Here is a 20,721-nt window from a genome sequence, read left to right as displayed (position 1 = left end):
CACTTCTGCAGTTTTCTAGCTATTTCTGTTCAGGACACACATGGTTCCATGAGTTATGATAGAACAAATGATGTCAATTATACTTATTTTTATTATTGACCTGGTTCTATCAAACAAGCCATTTTATGTGTCAACTCCAGCCTTATTGTAGGAATTCTCTTTTGTAGTTTTTAATGAATGCATTTTATGTTATAGAAAAGCACAAAGGAAAATCTAAAATAGCAGGTCTACTAGAAGACTCTGTTTCTTCTTTAAAAGTTCCTCCCAAAGAATCTCAAGGATATAATACAATATAATATTGGTTGTCTTTTAATATAATGTTGATTGTCTCCCTATAATATAGTATTGATTGTCTTTATATATAACATATATATGATATATATAATATAATATATTGTAATATAATATTGGTTGTCTTTTCATTTTATGTTTCTACTCAGCCATTTATTTAAGAAGCAAACCTTCCAAGTTTCCCAGATACTCAGCAGAAGTACATATGTCCATCCCCAATGTGTCTTTGCCGTTAAAATTTGACTGGAGGGACAAGCATGTTGTGACACAAGTGAGAAACCAGCAGATGGTAAGTTTAAATCCCTTTTCTTTTCTAATCATCTAAGCATTGAAAGGCAGCTTTGAGGTCAAGTTTAATCAAACTTATAATGGAACCATCATTTCTCTAGGAAAATCACATCTCAGTCATCCAAAAATGACAATGAAAAGAGAATCTGTGGAGGAATGAGAGGCAAATGTCAAAGCCCTGACTTTTATTTCTGAAGATAAACCTTCCTTGCCGTGTCCTCTTACTAATTGCCATTGCCACCACCACAATAACTCAGCGATACTTCCCAGTAGCTCTATCACAGATACCAAGCTTTCTGTACAGTAGCAGATGGAAAGCTGGAGAAGGTAAACATGAGCACTAAAGGCTTAAATGGTTAAGAAAAAAAAAGTGAAAAAGTAAAATGAAAATGGATAAATTTACCAACAGCGTGGCCAAATCTCCTGGGTTCTCAAGCCTCATCTTGCAAGCTCTATTAGAAAATCTGCCCCCATCTTCACAGGATCATATACCTTTGAATCTGTGGGCCTTAAAATATAGTTAGTAGTCAGTTCAGCCATAACGTGACACATACATTCCAGAAAATCACCACCTTTGCAGAATTGAGCAGTAGCATGACAGGGATTATGGGAGAAATGAGGTTAGGTCACGCTACCTAGGAACTTAGTCAATGACATATTTTTTGAAAGACAGAAAACTAATAGACACAGTAGCACAGTTTTACACATGTTTACTGATTAAGAAATATGTAAGTACTGGAATAAATATAGCAATTTACCTTGAAAAGAGACTCCAAGTGTGCTGAGGACGTGGGAGTTGGCAGGGCAGCAGCTTGTGAGTTATTCTGAAGTGGTGGAAGGAGGTGCCTTTGAAATAGAAAGGAAAGTGGTAAGAGCAGATGTGGGTGGGTATGACCTGTAATGCATGTAGTGAACCCATCTAGCTGGCAGACGTTTGAGGGGTGTGTGCATACTTTGCTGACCTTCTCTACCCGTCTGTACCCCCCACTGTTGGCATAGGGAATGCCTGCCAACTAGGGAAAGTCAAACCCCTAACCAGAGGGGATAGTCACAGTTTGTCTGCAGTGGAAACCTCAACAGATCATTCAGCCTTCCCTTGTATGTAAAGTGTTTTGGTGCCAGCTGTTTCTCAGTCAATGTGTAGTTAGAATGATTTTTGCTTCTCAGATTCTATATTTATTTTTGTACATTAAGTTTTTACCACCATGTCATTTGCTTTATTATTGGATTCGTAATAACATGTGAATTAGACATAAATCGAATCCTTTCAAAAATTGTCCACAGTATATTAAAGAGGGAACTTTTACTTAGAGATCTTTAATTAAAGGAATATACGAGAGACTTTTTTTTTTAAGCAGGCACTGCCCTTGTGGCTTGACTAAAACTGGCTAAGCTGGCTATAGGGGTGGTGTTAGCAGCCTGTTACGTTTTCTCTTTTTTTTTATTTTTTGAGACGGAGTCTCACTCTACCACCCAGGCTGGAGTGCAGTAATGCAATCTTGGCTCACTGCAACCTCCACCTCCCAGGTTCAAGCGATTCTCCTGCCTCAGCCTCCTGAGTAGCTGGGATTACAAGTGTGCGCCACCATGCCCAGCTAATTTTTGTATTTTTAGTAGAAACAGGGTTTCACCATGTTGGTCAGGCAGGTCTTGAACTCCTGACCTCATGATCCGCCTGCCTTGGCCTCCCAAAGTGCTGGGATTACGGGTGTGAGCCACCCTGTGTTCACCTTTGTCAAAGTTTGGAGACCCTGCTGTATAGTCACTTAGTGAGTGTTTTTACTATGCCATAGGCACTAGAGATATAACCTTTAAAAGGGCACTTAAAGCCATAAGGTTGCTCAAAACAACTCGGCAAAGATATCCAATTGTCATTCTTTTTTTTTTTTTTTTTTTTTGGTCTAACTCTGCCACACATGGCCCTCCAGTTATGTTAGTTTCATCCAATCTCAAATCCTACTCTTATCTGCCTTTTCTGTGGATCCTTCTTCCTTTTACGTGATCCTAATTTCATTCCCTCTGTCTCCTCTCTTTCTTTCAGGACTAGTTCTTTTATTCTTTTGTTCTAGTTTGTTAAGTAAAAGCAAGTTAATAGATCCACTATAAGCAGGATTGGCAGCCGATACTGGAGTAATGACTAATATGGGTTTATATCCTTAGGATATTTCATGTGCATCCACTATAAGCATACTTAATAGGGCATCTTTGTAGCCTAAAAAGTAATTCATTAATATTTATTAATTCTGTTATCTCCATCAAATAATGAGCACGACATACATCTTTCCCCTCCTCACCCTTAGGATGGAAGTGGTATATGACCATGGAAGCAGAGTGTCCTAAGAAAAGCAAGGGAGATGGAAGGATGGGGTGGGAGTCAGCACACACTCTCCAGCAGAAAAGCCACTTACAAAGAGAAGTCACATATTCAGTGAACTGAATAGTCTTTTAGAAGATCATCAGTTAGCCCAAGTATTTCCTGTGTCTCTAAAAATTCACTTTTATCTTGCATTGCCAAATTTAGAATAGTAATAATGCTGACAACATGAACTAATAATTAAATGATGCTCAAAAGAGACTTTTGGTTTTGTCTTTTTTTTCAATTTAAAAATCTAGAGGATAGGCATATATATTTCCAGAATCTGGAAACCTTACTTGATTTGATAACTTGTCACATTTAGAGATGTTGGTAAGTTGATTTAAACCCTATAAATACCACCCCTTTTTCTATTTTTAAACAGTGTGGAGGATGCTGGGCCTTCAGCGTGGTGGGGGCAGTGGAATCTGCATATGCAATAAAAGGGAAGCCCCTGGAAGACCTAAGTGTCCAGCAGGTCATTGACTGTTCGTATAATAATTATGGCTGCAATGGAGGCTCTACTCTCAATGCTTTGAACTGGTTAAACAAGGTGACTAGTCTCTCAGCCTCTTAAACTCTTTATTTCCTTTTTTGCTTGTTTACTGTGTGTTCAAAATTCAAACAGTTTGTTCGCATATATTAAATAATGTTTCCACATTTGGAAATGTAGGTGATCAAAGCATGAAGTAATTAATCAGAATATTTAGAAATGAATCACTTCTAGGCAAAGCAGTTGTCAAGAAATCAAAAGGGGAAAAATCTGAAGTCTGTCTTCAGAGAAATATTTATATTTATTTCTTAACATTTCTTAATATATACATGCTTTTTTGCAGATCTGAATATCTCATAATGTCCCAGAAAGATGAGAATATATGATTTTTTTATTTTCATAGAATTTCTGAATGTTAAGGTTAAAAGGAACATTAGAGACTAATTTTTTAGCTCTTTATTTATTTATTTATTTATTTATTTATTTATTTATTTATTTTTGAGACAGAGTCTCACTCTGTCACCCAGGCTGGAGTACAGTGGCGCAATCTTGGCTCACTGCAACCTCCGCCTCCCGTGTTCAAGCAATTCTGCTGCCTCAGCCTCCGGAGTAGCTGAGAACTGCAGGTGCCCACCACCATGCCTGGCTAATTTTTTTTTTTTTTTTTTTTGCCGTTGTTGTTGTTGTTGTTTTAGTAGAGACGTGGTTTCACCATATTGGCCAGGCTGATCTTGATCTCCTGACCTTGTGATCCACCCCCCTCAGCCTCCCAAATTGCTGGGATTACAGGCATCAGCCACCGCACCCAGCCTGTAGCTCTTTTTATAGATGAAGAAATGAAGCCTGAGAGGTGAGATCATGTTGCCAAGTCAGTAGCTGAGCCGGAGTTGTACCTTCAGTCCCCAGCCTCTCACAGTAGGGCTTTGCTCAGTATACTGCAGTGTCCCTCAGTGTTCTTAGGACTTGCCCTGACAGTGTCCCATATCTGATATCAACTGCATGAAATTTGCCAATGAGCGTGCTATTAGGTTCTGTAAAACGTCATCAAATCAGAGTTCCCCAAACCTGAATTCTCTTCCATTATCCATTGGTTGCATTTTTAATCACGTATTCCAGGAGATGCTCTGTACACACTGTAGACAGCAATGAATTATGAGTCTCCTCCCTTTCATTAGCCTAGCATTCAAAAAGGGAGGATTTTGTACAGATAACTGTGAAGCATTTGACACATGCTATATGAATGGCATAAAAGTGAAGTGATAGAAAGAATGCTTGGCTTAACCATTGCCTGTGTATAAACCACTGGATGGACTCTGAAAGACTTGGCAGAACGAGAAGCACTGGGAGGAAAGTGAGCTGCCCTACAGCACCGTCAGGAGAAAGATGACAAGACTGTTATTAAATCCATGGAGGATCTACAAAAGGATGCTGTAAGATAAAGAGAAGTAAGGGAGAAGGAAAGATACTGACTCCAAATGTCTAGACTACCCACAGCAAGCACCTAAAGATTTAATTTATAATATTAAAAACCCAAAGTATAGGCTGGGCACAATGCCTCACGCCTGTAATCCCAGTATTTTGGGAGGCCAAGGCAGGTGGATTTCTTGAGTCCAGGAGTTAAAGACCAGCCTGGGCAACAGAGTGAGACCCTATCTTTACAAAAAATACAAAAAATTAGCCTGGCGTGGTGGCTCATACCTGCAGTCATAGCTACTGGGGAGATGGAGGTGGGATGATCACTGGAGCCCAGGAGGCGGAGGTTGCAGTGAGACAAGATCGAGCCACTGCACTCCAGCCTGAGCAACAGAACAAGACTCTGTCTCAAAAAAGAAAAAGAAAAACAAAAGAACGCAAAGTATATCCACATGATGAAGGTGTGTGAAATTGAACCTGTTTTGACACAGTGAAGTAAGTTCTATTTGATTTATAAAACAATTGACAGTAAACATTTTTGGTGATTGTTTTCTTTTAGATGCAAGTAAAACTGGTGAAAGATTCAGAATATCCTTTTAAAGCACAAAATGGTCTGTGCCATTACTTTTTGGGTTCACATTCTGGATTTTCAATCAAAGGTTATTCTGCGTATGACTTCAGGTAAAGATCTTACTGTATTATGTTTTTCTTTATATATTTTTATTTTATGATCTATTGACTATTTAGTTAATAATTCGATTGAAGGCATCGCTGCATACTCTTAATCGTTGTGAAACCTACTTTTTACTAGAAAGAGTAGCAATTACAATGAAATGTTGTAAATGTTGTTTCTTAATTATAATCTACTTATTTTTCCAAGTGTCATTACAATAGAAATGAAAAATTTAAATTCTGTTTAAGATACAATTTATATGTATATTTATTTGTTATATTTTATATTCTATTTATTATACTTATAAATTATTAGTGCATAATTTATATTTAGATATCCCACCTTCATCTTATCAAATTTAGGTGCTATATTATCATTAGCATATTTCAATCTTAATGGTGAGTCCATCCAGAATTGCTTTGTATGGACTGTGCAGCTAATATCACTCAGGCTACATATCAGGAAGCATATTTTGAACATCTTCTATGTTCTTTGCATTTTTCAAGACATCAGCCATTTGAAAAATATAACACAAAACTTCAGATTAGAAACAAGAGGGAAGCGTATACTACTGAAGATAAATTATGTAGCATACACTATAAGCATGATGGGAATGTAGGGATAGATAAAGACAGGCTGAGGAAAAGGACTTGTGTTGGAATTGAAGGGTAGGATAACTATGGATAGTTTTGGAGGACACAATCATTAAAAATGCTTTTAAAACACATGAAAAACATAGAGCTGGCTGGAGACTCATCATGACCATTTGATAGCATGCACAATAGGTGTTCATGGGGGAAAAGGACAAAGGAAGACCCAACCAACTCCTGGCTTCATTAAGAAAATATATGATGAGAACTTTGCAGTCTTTTGAAACAGAGAAAACAGGAACTAAATTAAATTTGGATAAGGTAACAGAATCCCCTATGACTTGGTGGTCCTGAATATAAAAGAATCCCTTGATCCAGATGGTATCCACCCATGGGATCTGAAAGAAATCAAGGGTGAAATTGCATCCTTGAACAAAATGTACCCGTTTAAATGAGCATAAGTGTGCCAGAGAACTGGCAGCTTGTCAACACAGCTCTGGTCTGCAACAAGGGTCCTCAGGGTGACACTAGGAACCATATACCAGACAGCCTTAATTCCACAGCTGGCAGGCTACATAGGATTTATAGTAAAATGTGCAGGGTCGCTAAGTACCGTGGTCAACACCTCCTTTGGGGGTAAAGGTAATGTGCTTTCTAAAATGAGAAAGTATGCCCTATAAACTATGATCTCCTTGAGAGTATAAGGGAAGGACGTGTACAAGAAAAAACTAGATTTACAAAATATCATTAAAAGGGATTAAGGGAATCTCTTGTCATGGTAGGAAATTGAAAAAAAATTTAAGAAGAAGCAAAAGAATCATAGGCATTAGTCTGAATTAAGGGAAAGAGAGAATGCAGGAGTTGTTGGCATTGGGCCTTTGATTAGGAAGGAAGAGGTCCCAATCAAAATCTCTTGTTTATATTGAAGATTAAACTCTAACAGTACAATGCTAAGCTGATAGCATTTGACGGCAAGAAGATCTTTCTTTGATTGATTTATTCATTCAAATATCTACTGATTTTTTTTTAAGTTCTGGGGATTTGGCAGAGAACAAAACACACAAAAACCTTGCCCTCATTAGTAATTGAGACAGACAATCCACAAAATATAAAAATACATATGGCATGTTAGCTGTAATAATTTCCAAAGAGAACAAAAGAAAGCAGTGGGAAGAAGAGGAAAGATCTGGTAGTAAGGGGAGTGTACAATTTGAGAAAGGGTTGCCTGGCAGGGCCTCACTCACTGAAAAGGTTATGTTCAAGTGAAGACTTGAAGAAGTGTGTGGACTTAACCACGCAGATATCTGGGGGAACATGGTTCCAAGCAGAGAGGCTGTAAATGCAAAGATCGTGAGGCAAAAACACGTCTGGCGTGTTAGAACAATGATGAAGCCACTGTGGCTGTAGTGTGAAGAAGAAAGACAAGACTAGTAGGAGATGAGGTCATACTGTCCCTGTATTAGTCTGCTTTTATGCTGCTGATAAAGACATACCCAAGACACAGAAGAAAAAGAGGTTTAATTGGACTTACGGTTCCACATGGCTGAGGAGGCTTCAGAATCATGGTGGGAGGCAAAAGGCACTTCTTACATGGCAGCAGCAAGAGAAAATGAGGAAGAAGCAAAAGCGGAATCCCCTGATAAAACCATCAGATCTTGTGAGACTTATTCACTATCATGAGAATAGCATGGGAAAGACCAGTCCCCATGAATTCAGTTACCTCCCCCTGGGTCCCTCCACAACATGTGGGAATTCTGGGAGATACAATTAAAGTTGAGACATGGGTGGGGACACAGCCAAACCATATCATTCCATCCCTGGCCCCTCCAAATCTCATGTCCTCACATTTCAAAACCAATCATGCCTTGTCAACAGTCCCCCAAAGTCTTAACTCATTTCAGCATTAACCCGAAAGTCCACAGTCCAAAGTCTCATCTGAGAGAAGGCAAGTCCCTTCCGCCTATAAGCCTGTAAAATCAAAAGCAAGCTAATTACTTCCTAGATACAGTAGGGATACAGGTATTAGGTAAATACAGCCATTCCAAATGGGAGAAATTGGCCAAAACAAAGGAGTTACGGGGCCCATGGAACTCCAAAATCCAGCAAGTAGTCAAATTTTAAAGTTCCAAGATGATCTCCTTTGACTCCAGATCTCGCATCCAGGTCATGCTGATGCAAGATATGGGTTCCCATGGTCTTGGGCAGCTCTGTCTCTGTGCTTTGCAGGGTACAGCCTCTCTCCTGGCTGCTTTCATGATCTGGCATTTTCTGCAGCTTTTCCAGGTGCATGGTGCAAGCTGTCAGTGGATCTACCATTCTGGGGTCTGGAGGACAGTGGCCCTCTTCTCACAGCTCCTGTGGGACTCTGTGTGGAGTCTCCAACCCCACATTTTTCTTCTGCACTGCCCTAACAGAGGTTTTCCATGAGGACCCTGCTCCTGCAGCAAACTTTTGCCTGGGCATCGAGGCATTTCCGTACATCTTCTGATATCTAGGTGGAGGTTCACCAATCTCAATTCTTGTCTTCTGTGTACCCACAGGCTCAACCCCAAATGGAAGCTGCCAAGGCCACAGCCTGAGCTCTATATTGGCCCCTTTGAGCCATAGCCAGATCATCTGAGACATAGGGCACTAAGTCCCTAGGCTGCACACAGCACAAGGACCCTGGCCTATCCCATGAAACCAATTTTTCCTTCTGGGCCTCCAAGCCTGTTATGGGAGGGGCTGCCATGAAGGTGTCTGACATAACCTGAAGACATTTTTTCCCCATGGTGTTGGGGATTGACATTAGGCTCCTTGCTACTTACGCAAATTTCTGCAGCTGGCTTGAATGTCTCCTCAAAAAATGGGTTTTTCTTTTCTACTGCATCATCAGGCTGCAAATTTTCTGAACTTTTATGCTCTTTGTGTTTCCCTTTTAAAATGGAATGCTTTTAACAGCACCCAAGTCACCTTTTGAATGCTTTGCTGCTTAGAAATTTCTTCTGCCAGATACCCTAAATCATCTCTCTCAAGTTCAAAGTTCCACAAATCTCTAGTGCAGTGGCAAAATGCTGCCAGTCTATTTGCTAAAACATAACAAGAGTCACCTTTGCTCCATTTCCCACAAGTTTCTCATCTGCATCTGAAACCACCTCAGCCTGGACCTAATTATTGTTCATATCACTATTGGCATTTTGGGGAAAGCCATTTGACAAGTCTCTAGGAAGTTCCAAACTTTCCCCCATTTTCCTTTCTTCATCTGAGCCCTTGAAACTATTCCAACCATCTGCCTATTACCCAGTTCCAAGGTCACTTCCACATTTTCAAGTATCTTTTCAGCAGTGCCCCACTCTACTGGTACCAATTTACTATGAGTCCATTTTCATGCTGCTGATAAAGACTGGGAAGAAAAAGAAGTTTAATTGGACTTACAGTTCCACATGGCTAGAGAGGCCTCAGAATCATGGTGGGAGGAGAAAGGCACTTCTACATGGCAGCTACAAGAGGAATTGAGGAAGAAGCAAAAGTGGAAACCCCTGATAAAATCATCAGATCTCATGAGACTTATGCTCACGAGAACAGCACTGGAAAGACTGGCCGCCATGATTCAATTACCTCCCCCTGGGTTCCTCCCACAGCACATGGGAATTCTGGGAGATACAGTTCAATCTGAGACTTGGGTAGAGACACAGCCAAACCATATCAGTCGCCAAGCAGTAGCCTTAGAGCAGGGTATTAGGAGAATGGCCTTGGAGATGAGAGATGAGGGGTATGTATAGATTAATACCCCTCCCAGAGGGTAAAGCCCTACACAATTTTTTACTGGAGAGGAGATAAGAGAGAAGGGAATCTAGGAGGATTCCTGGCCGTTTGATCTGAATGACTGAAAAATAGAATTACCATTAATGAAACTTGAAAGTCTAAGACAGGAACAGATTTAGAAAGAAACAGCAAGAGTTCAGTTGGAACACCTAGGAAGTGATCCCAGGAAAGACTGGTGGTGGGGTTGGGAAATGAGAGAACCTGGGAAGCAGGGTTTCTTGATTAAACCAGTTAGTGCTGTGGCTAACCTCATGCTTAGTCTTGCTGGGGAACTCTGGCAGCCAGGGTAAAATGTACACTTCAGTGTCATCCCACCCAAGTTGATGATTGTCGTCTTCCCTGATTCATTAGTTGAGGGTGCAGCTGGGGATGGAGATGGGGACTGGGCTTGCTTTCCTGGCTCTAGGAGGAAAAGGGCTCAGGGAAAGAACTGCAGGATCTCATTGTTGCAAGTTGAGTGAGTGCATTGCAGTGGTGACAGCCTGAGGATGTGTGAAGGTCTTCCAAAGCGTTTGCTATAACTGGGCACAAGACCTGGTCCTTTGTACTCCAATAATATTATTTCCATGTAAGATGGATGCCTGAGACTCAGGGAGGGCCATACAGCTAGTAAACTTTGGAGTCGGATTAGAACTCCTATCTTTTCAACTCCAAAGCTTGTGGTTTTACCCCCAACACTATTGGTAATGTCATGCGGTCTTAGGTTTTCAGCCAAACACTCCTTAAAACATTGTACAGAACCTGAAAACACCTAAGAAGGGAAAAAAATCCTCTAAAATATAAAAACATAACCTAATTTTAAAGCAAAATGACCATTCCCACCCAAGGTTCTTCATGAATTTTTGTTTATCAGACCCCAGAAATTTCAGGACTCAAACTAGAATATGAGAATGACTATGTAAATAAACAAAAACTGTAGGAACCTACTACATATAACAATAGTCAGAAAAATTCAGACACAGTGTAACACACTGAATTCTAGGGAAGATGAGATGGAAATCTACATCATGAAGTGTCAGTAACAGGTCAGACTTGCCTTCATCGCCACATCTTGATGACAATAAAATTTAGGAAAATTATTTGAAGACTGTAGGTTTTGGAAATTATTAATCTGTGAAATGAATAGTAAGCTCATGGAATCAATGTTTGTTAATATAGCCATTATCATAACAATGTACATGTTGATAGTAGTTCTATATTGGGTTAATAATGGAAATTAAAATGCTGTCTGGAGCATATTTGAACTCTCTAAAAGCTGAAATCTTTCTGAAAGACAAATGATAGAAATGCCACTCAATTCTGGGGCCAAATGGAACATTTGCCTCTGCTTATGACTGAGACTTGTCCTTCTATTTCTTACTTCTAATCTTTGATATATTTTCTTCAGCTCTGGCCCAAATCAGGGATTATTACTAAATTGCTTCTTTGATTCTGCAATGTCAGTTACCCTTTGCATTCTAAAAATATTCCTTCTTCTTGATCTTTCTGCTTTTCTCCTGGTGTCCCTGAAACTGGATCTTTGATGAAATGAACTTCCAGTAATCCTTTGTTATCTTAAATTGATGGAGACAGCTGTGTTCTGGTTGATAGAGAGATCATTATATATATCATGTTTAAATCACGAAATATGCTAAGAATTTTGATACAATAAGATATACTTTATACACTAAATCCTATGGGGAACACAATTAGTTATTAGATAAGTTAGAAATGAGGTAAATAAATAATCCTTATTGTAAACTTGGTGTATAACATATGTGCTGGGCATGCTCCATAATTTATGTCTTGCAAAATTGTATGCCATAATTTTATCCTTATATTGATTCTCCATGGTAGGTTGAATGGCTGCAGTGTATAGTTGGAATTTGAACCCAGGTGTGGGATAATTAAAAACCTATAACCTATCATGATGCCGTTTAAAAATTTTACAATTTTGCCTGTCTCAGGATAATCTTAATATGAACTGTTTTACAGTAACAAAAATTAGAAATATCTACTTATAGATCTCAAAAAGCAGATATTCATGTTAATAGGTAACATGAATAAATGTATAAAATGAATATATAGTTTCTATTTCAATCAATTCCATTATTATGCAGTCAACGTTTTGCTCCTCTTTGGACAAAATATTCCCTCTCTAGAAACTGGTCTCCAGCTGGTCGTCATGAAATATTATTTACTTACTTATTAGTGGATTGTTACCACTAATCCACCCATGGCTTGCAATAGCAGTAAACTATCCAATGTTATCTTAATAGCTTGAACTATTAGGAACTTGGTTTCAGCATCCTTCACCCACAAAGCTGACCTTTGAAAAATGTAAATAATGATTTGATCACTCACTTGTAAGATCAATGAAGGACAAATGTTGTATAATATGAGACTTTATGTCCACGTGTGAAAGCAATAATTGTGTATTTTGCAGTCTTCACAGTTGAACACCTAGTTCTCCTGGCATCCTAACATTTCTTCTCTTTTTAAAATATTTGCTTAACATTTCTTCTATTGTATAAGAATAGCCACTTTTGAGTAGCCCTTCCCTATAATTTCTATATTTGACAATGACTAACATAAGTTAGTCTCTTGATTCTCATGGTATGGCAGAGATGGCCATACCTTAATAAAAGAAGCCCTATGTCTTAACTAATTTTCCAGCCAGCTACAGAACTCATTCCCCATCTTCCTTTAAGCTAGACTTAGCCATATGACTGAGTTCTGGCCAATGAGATCCATGAAGATATACGTGGAAGTGTTGCGTGTTATTTCTGGGAAGTCTTCTCAACAGAGATGTACCACTTCTCCTTTCTACTTCCTGCTGTATTAAATATGTGTTAAATGGCTGGAGTCCCAGCAGCCATCTTGGACCATGAATGGACCCTGAAAATGGAAATCTTTGAATAGCAGGACAACGATAGAGAAAGAGCTTGGGTTCCTGATATCCTGAAACCCTATCCCAGCCATAGACTACCGTTCTCTCAGACTTAGCTTCCATTGTTTAGGTCCTTTGTAACTGCAACCAAACCTACTCAGAATCATACACAGATTATATAGATCATTGTATTTTTACCTTAAAAACTAAATTTTCTAACCAAATATTTCCTCTTTTGGTAGTAACCAAGAAGATGAAATGGCAAAAGCACTTCTTACCTTTGGCCCTTTGGTAGTCATAGTAGATGCAGTGAGCTGGCAAGATTATCTGGGAGGCATTATACAGCATCACTGCTCTAGCGGAGAAGCAAATCATGCAGTTCTCATAACTGGGTTTGATAAAACAGGTAAGTGCTGATAAGACTCAGTTGATTGCTTTCCAGCCTGGATGCTGACTGCAAAATGATCACCATCCTGTAGAACGTTGAAATTTGGTTCTGCTATGGCTAAGTCCTCATAAGACCTTCACAGCTTCTCAACAATCTTATAGGTGTAAATGTGCCGAGACCAGCTCGGTCGTGGAGACCCTAACCCAGTGGCGCTAGAGGAATTAAAGACACACACACAGAAATACAGAGTATGGAGTAGGAAATCAGGGGTCTCATAGCCTTCAGAGCTGAGAGCCCCGAACAGAGCTTTACCCACATATTCATTGACAGCAAGCCTGGGATAAGCATTGTTTCTATAGATTATAGATTAACTAAAAGTATTCCCTATGGGAAATAAAGGGATGGGCTGAAATAAAGGGATGGGTCTGGCTAGTTATCTGCAGCAGGAGCATGTCCTTAAGGCACAGATCACTCATGTTATTGTTTGTGGCTTAAGAACGCCTTTAAGCAGTTTTCTGCCCAGGGTTCAGCCAGGTGTTCCTTGCCCTAATTCCAGTAAACCCACAACCTTGAAGCGTGGGCATCATGGCCATCACAAACAGGTCACAGTGCTGCAGAGATTTTGTTTATGGCCAGTTTTGGGTCCAGTTTATGGCCGGATTTGGGGGGACTGTTCCCAACATAAATGTCTTGTCAGATTCCACCTGTCAATTTTTGGGTGGATATCTTGTTAAAATGATGATAATTTTTATCGATATAAAACTGTATCTGGAGCATTTAGAATAATTGTTGGGAAAAGGTAAGTGCATATTATTTTATCATATCTAACAGTTCTTTGTTTCTTTTTCTGATTCCTTTGAAATTAGTGTTTGTTTTCATTTTATGCAGTCCCTGTATAAAGGGAAGTGAATTCAAACATATATTTCTACTGATTGGAGAGTGTCCATAAGTACTGCTCAGGTTTACTTAGTTAAAATAAAGTAGTTTAAGTTACCATTACGTTACATTTTTAATCTTCTTCTCAGAGCTACTATCCTTATCAAGAATCTAACTTAAAATAAAGAAACTTAAACATTCATAACAAATTTGAGTTTTCAGGATTTGTTACCATTTATGTTTCATTGCAGGAAGCACTCCATATTGGATTGTGCGGAATTCCTGGGGAAGTTCATGGGGAGTAGATGGTTATGCCCATGTCAAAATGGGAAGTAATGTTTGTGGTAAGTCATGAGTTTGTGTTTAAAACCTCAATATAAATATTAAGGAGATTATTTGAATATTTTAGAGTTACAATCTACTCAAACCACTTTAGCAGTAATAATTTTTGTCCTTTAACCAAATGATAAAAAAAAAAGTGTTTTGCAAGAGGAACTGTTAAACATATTAGTATTTGAAAAAGGAAGAGGGACCTTAGTAAAAAATATATATTACATATATATCTCAAAACATAAGATAAAGTAATAATTTACCAAGGTTAATTGCTTTAAAAATGAGATAAACACACAGCTTAGGAGACTGGCCTCCTGCAGAAATGTCTTCTTGTTCCAAATTTACATTTCATAACTATAAATTTTTCTTAATTTGTGTATTATAATATCTGCTCAATGATTATCGAGAGTTTTTCTTTGTTTTAAAATATACGAAAACTAAGCATTAGTATTGTTTGTGATTTAATATGCCCCTTGCCACCTACAAAATTCTAGCAAAACACCCACTAGAATTGAGAGGCTTAGGCAAATACCAAACATGCTTTTTTATTGAATGACAACTTTCTTTTTTTGAGATGGAGTCTTGCTCTGTCTCCCAGGCTGGAGTGCAATGGCGTGATCTCGGCTCACTGCAAGCTCCACCTCCCGGGTTCACACTCTTCTCCAGCCTCAGCCTCCTGAGTAGCTGGGACTACAGATGCCTGCCACCACACCTGGCTAAATTTTTGTTTTTGTATTTTTAGTAGAGACGAGGTTTCACCCTGTTAGCCAGGATGGTCTCAACTCCTGACCTCGTGATCTGCCCGCCTTGGCCTCCCAAAGTGCTGGGATTACAGACGTGAGCCACCGCACCCTGCCTGAATGACAACTTTTTAAATGAACCACCAACCAAACTAAAATAGCTAGTTAAGAATTTTAACCGTGTTATGAAACTATATTCAAACCTATATTCTAAAACTTTTGGTCTAGAAATCAACATTTTCTGAATCAAGCTAGACCCAAACTAAGTTACATATTAGAGCAGTCATGTCATTTCTCATTATAATTTGTTCCAACATATATACAATTTTTTAAAAAATGCAGAATCTTTCAGATTATGAGACTGATTAAATAGTTACAGAGAAATTTGAAAGTTTGTGTTCAATGACAATTAACCAATCATTCCATAAGGCAGAATCCATGAGAGTTCATGAGTGATCTATTCTATCACTCTGATGAGACAGTTTTAATAAGTTATTCATTGAAAAAAGTCAACATCACAGAAATACATTGGCCAGAGCACTAGCAACCCCATCAGGCCTCCACTTTTCAGCATCACTGGGGACTCATACATCTTTGGAACTTGCAGATAAAGTACTGATGCTAATCATTGAACCCTTGCTACTGAACATATATTATGTCCGACTGCAGCAGTGGTGGATCCTGGATTTGGGCTGAGGGGTGACTGCTTTCAAACCTCTTACAGGAGTGTTAAAATAACATATTCAAATATTGGTTCATAATTGCCTCAATTATAACTACATCCCTCACCACAACCTTTCTCCATCCCTCAGCTACTAAGGGTGAGTGGAGATAATTTCTGCTCTCTACCTGCTTTCATAATGTAAATCATTAAGGGCATGCCTGGTTAGTAATCATACAGGGATTCAAATTCTTCCTGAAAGTGAGTATTCCCTGAAAGTTACAATGATGTCATATTACTCTTATGAACAATGGTATAAGGCAGATAGTATTTCATAGCTGCAAGAGATTTCGAAGATATGGTTAGTTACCAAAAAAGCCAGTCTTCAGATAGGCTATTTATTGCTTTTGCCGTGATGTTGCAATCTGTGTTCTCGTGTGTAAAGAAAGCATAGCACACTTGTGATTTATTAAAGTTTTGCCCACATTCAAATTTTAGAATTTGAGTTATGAAATTGTATTTAAAATAATTTCTTAAGTTATTTTGCCTCTAAGAAATAATGTAGTAGTTTAATACAGCTTCCAGTTGCATTCATTTATTCAGTTAACAAGTAGTTTTTGTTGTGGATTTTTTAAATCTTTAAAATTATTTTAGTTTCTTAAAACGAAAATATTAGGCATACTTCTAATATGCCTAATCTCTTCTTATATCTGCTTTTGATGATACCATGTTTACATTGACAAGCTGTGATAAGTATTACATTATTTTCTTGGTAGATACTAACTCTTTCTGAACCCAAATGGAAAATTGCTTTTACAATTTCAAAAGCATCTAAAGAGGAGATAGACTAATAATTCCTTTTTCTACCCTTAGGTATTGCAGATTCCGTTTCTTCTATATTTGTGTGACATGTTGGGCAGATCAAGAGACAGCTACAAAAATGAAGGTTTTCATAATGCAATGTAACATAGTACTTCAAAGTATTATTCAACTTCAAGTTTCAGCAACTACCTACAAAAGATTCTAAGGCCTAGTAGTATTTAAACTACGTTTCAGAATGTTCCCTTCTTGTCGAGAGATGGACAACCAAAGTCAGTGGGACGAACTCCAGCACAGAAGCCTGCGAGGAAGCCTATGGGATAGTTTCCTGCCCTGAGAGGAAATTCAGATTAGGAGATATTTTAGGACCCTGCAACAGGGGGAGGCTACTGTTTGTTTTTGTTTGCTTATTATTTATTTGTTTGTTTATTATGCGATATTTCAGGTGGGATCAAAGAGGTCATAAGAATTTATTTTCTTTTGTGGAGTATAATTACTAGCTTTAGAGTACCCCTATACACAAGAATGGCCAACCTAAAATTTTGTGTGCCTTGTACAGTTAGTTATATTAGCAGCCCTCTGAGACGGTATATCGGAAGGATTTGAAACACCAATTGCTTTACTTGAACAAATGGTGCTTACCCTTTGAACAGCAGAGTGACCACGTAGAAGGAAGGAAAAGGGCAAAATCCCTTCAGTTAAACTGAAATTAAATGAACAATAAGGCAACTATGTAAGTAACTTCTATTAGCATCGCCTGAGAGACAAATTATTGTTTGATAATTTTCATTGTGAATAGGAATCCAATAGATCGTATTTCTTACTTTGTTCTTTTTATACTACAGAATAATATTTTGTTCTCTAGTATATCAAAATACCAAAATATTATCTCATATTTTCTCCCTCTCTTTCTCTTACTCTTTACCAGGTTTTCCTGGTGGCTTGGCTTCCCTGACTAAAGAATTAAGTCTCATTTTTTACTTTCTATTTTTTTCTTACTACGTAGTTGGCTCCCTTTGTCTCTGTACCTTTACCAACATTAGGATCTCACCTCTTTCTTCCTCCCCTAATTCATAAGCACCACTTCTATCAAAGTCCCGTCTCTTAACCCTGGGTATCAATCAAACTGTGAGTTTTCCAGACTCTGTTTCCCAGTTTTCCCCTTAGCTTTCCTGGTCTCCCATCCGAACTGCTTCTTTGTGCATCTCTTTTTCTTTCCCTTGGCTCCCAGTCTTGATTCCTGTGATCACTCTTGCATCACTAATTGCACAAGTGATTTCAGGTGCAATTCGGATTGGCCTGCGTCCGCACAGTGATCAATAATCCTGTGTGCGTAGAAAGGACACTGTGTGCTGCTCATGACCTGCAACAGGAAAAAAGCCATTTCTTGTTAGCAGTGTAAGAACCTTAGAGCAAACGAGTTGACCTTCTGATTGAATATAAGCACAACCGTATTAAATGAGTCAATACAAGAAAATTATTTCTGATACTATGTATGTACATATTTCTTCTCTAAAATGTATCATTCTTTTCTAATTTATATGATCTAACAAAAATGAAACATGAAATGCAGTAGCAACCACTAAAAAAAAAATTCAAGGACATCTAACTTTTTCTGTCACTTTTGCCCTTTGTTTATCCTTCCCTGTGATTAGATAAACAAAATAAAAAACAAAATGCTATATTTCTCTTCTTATGCCAATCAGAACCAATCCCAAAAGAATGTGTGTTGACTCAGGGTTAGAGTTATTTCAGGAAGACAGATATTGACCTTTTAACTGATAAATATTCTTATTATCCAGGAATGCCAGAAAAGAACTATGTCCTGCTTGTTTAGTTTGTATTCACTGACTTTCTATGTGATATAAATGCATTTGTAATACTCTTTTTCAAGTGCTAAAGGATTTCTAAAATTTCAGACTGATTAATATGTTTCTGCTGTTCTGGATTTTGATGACATTTACAATAAAACAACCTACATTTGACTTTGGTTTAAAAAGAACCTCTTCTTAAGTGTATGGCTTACATTTTGTCAACATGAATGTGCTTTATATTTACACTGTTTTCTCAGCTCTAAATTAATATATCCAGCTTTTGGTTTTCTCCATAGGCACTTTAACCTCAGTGTTTCCAAAACTCCATTCATCATCCTCCCTAACTTCTCCCACCGCCCCCAACAAAAAGTTCCTTTACCTCCTAGAGCCTCTATTTTGGTTAACAGAATCAACCTTATGGAATCACCCAATCAATAAAATTAAGACAAATCCTAAACATTTAAGCAGGTCATCTACACCTTGGTAACCGATCAATGAATTACCTACCTCCTGTGGCTACTGTCATTTCTTAGTTGCATGTTCTTTAGTGTCATTTATCTCCATTATTCAGTAGCCTACTCATTATTCTCTATGTCCCTTAGTCCAGACCCAAAGTCTGGTGATTCAGATCGATGTTCTTATAGTCCATCTACTATATTTCCCCTGCATTTACGTTTCTCAAAGACATTATCAGTTTTTCTGTTCACAGCCGTTCAAAGGCTCCCAATGCCTATATGATACTATGTGAGCTCTTTTAAGTGAGCTTTCATGAAGAAGCCCCTCTCTACCTTTTCAACCATGATTGCTGCTGTGCTGCATAGTTTGATCACTCTTATGCTGTGATCCAGCCATAACAAACTGCTTGAAGTCAAAGCAACAGAATCCTCACCTAATAATTAGAAGTCATAATGAAAGTCATCAACGTGTTTCTGGATGTGGTTTCACAAAGATCTCAAAGTGAATTCTAAATTAGCCAACCTTACAGTGATTTTCTAACCCATTTAAAAGTTATAAAGTGGGTCATCAGCACTAGAAGCAAGTGTGACTGGGGAGGGTGGGAACTTGCAGTCTAAATTATTTTGATATTTACTTTAAGAATGACTGATATATCCTTTGATAAAACTCTTGCAACTTCTAGCTTAGTCACACCAAGAAATATAGGTGTAAAGAACCAAATATAACCGTATAGTCTGTGATATGGTTTAGCTATGATATGGTTTAGCTGTGTCTTAACCCAAATCTCACCTTGAATTGTAATAGTCCCCACATGTCAAGGACAGGGCCAGGTGGAGATAATTGAATTATGAGGGTGGTTTCCCCCATACTGTTCTCATGGTACTGAATAAGTCTCACAAGATCTGATGGTTTTATAAATGGGAGTTCCCCTGCACAAGCTCTCTTGCCTGCCACCATGTAAGACATGCTTTGCTTCTCCTTTGCTTTCCACCATGATTTTGAAGCCTCCCCAACCATGTGGAACTGTGAGTCCATTAAACCTCTTTCCTTTGTGACTTACCCAGTCTCAGGTATGTCTTTATTAGCAGCATAACAGCAGACTAATACAACAGGCTAAGAAGGGAGTTACAGTATTGGCCAGGGTGATTGACCCGGACTGTGAAGATGAAATCAGTCTACTACTTCACAATGGAGGTAAGGAAGAGTAGGCATGGAACAGAGGAGATCCCTTAGGGTGTCTCTTAGTATTGCCATGCCCTGTGATTAATGTCAATGGGAAACTACAACAGCACAATCCTGACAGGACTACAAATGGCCCAGACACTTCAGGAATGAAGGTTTGGGTCACTCCACCAGGTAAAAAGCCACAACCTGCTGAGGTGCTTGCTGAAGGAAAAGAGAATAAGGAATGAGGGTAGTGGAATAAGGTAGTCATCAATAGCAGCTTCAGCCATGTGACCAGTTGCAGAAATGAGGATTGTAATTGTCATGAGTATTTCCTCCTTATTTTGTTGAGAACTTGTTTGCACATATATACACTTGTACTAAGAAAATATATTCATTTTATTTCCTTTATTTTTCCTTTATCATGTGATGTAAGATTTGTTGACTTCATATCAGCATTTAACTGTTGTTAACTTTAGGTAATTGCATTTGGATTGGGGATTGGTACACTTCCAGTTGTACAAAGGATAGCTGTATTGTGTTAGGTGTAATTATGACCTTATTATTGGCTTTATTTGAAGATTGTGTGTGATTTCAGGACATGTGGATGAGTTCAAGTTGACAAAGTTGTGATGGTTAATATTGAGTGCCAACTTGATTAGATTGAAGGATACAAAGTATTGTTCCTGGATGTGT

At 38.4% G+C, this 20,721-nt stretch overlaps 1 protein-coding gene across 1 annotated transcript in view; it reads left to right on the top strand.

The window, feature by feature from the left end:
- Window positions 1-18,593, top strand: part of CTSO (cathepsin O) — a 29,926-nt gene extending 11,333 nt beyond the window's left edge. Inside the window, exons 3-8 of the mRNA XM_003257885.3 lie at window positions 441-580; window positions 3,318-3,485; window positions 5,398-5,519; window positions 13,017-13,180; window positions 14,290-14,382; window positions 16,646-18,593. Coding sequence (XP_003257933.2) covers window positions 441-580; window positions 3,318-3,485; window positions 5,398-5,519; window positions 13,017-13,180; window positions 14,290-14,382; window positions 16,646-16,680 — 722 coding nt within the window. The 3' untranslated portion in view covers window positions 16,681-18,593. The remainder of the gene's footprint in view (window positions 1-440; window positions 581-3,317; window positions 3,486-5,397; window positions 5,520-13,016; window positions 13,181-14,289; window positions 14,383-16,645) is intronic.
- Window positions 18,594-20,721: the final 2,128 nt, after the last annotated feature.

Source organism: Nomascus leucogenys, chromosome 7b (genome assembly GCF_006542625.1).
Source record: "Nomascus leucogenys isolate Asia chromosome 7b, Asia_NLE_v1, whole genome shotgun sequence".
Classification (NCBI taxonomy): domain Eukaryota; kingdom Metazoa; phylum Chordata; class Mammalia; order Primates; family Hylobatidae; genus Nomascus; species Nomascus leucogenys.
The sequence above is the reverse complement of the archived record's forward strand: the minus strand, read 5'-3'. Positions and strand labels throughout refer to the sequence as shown.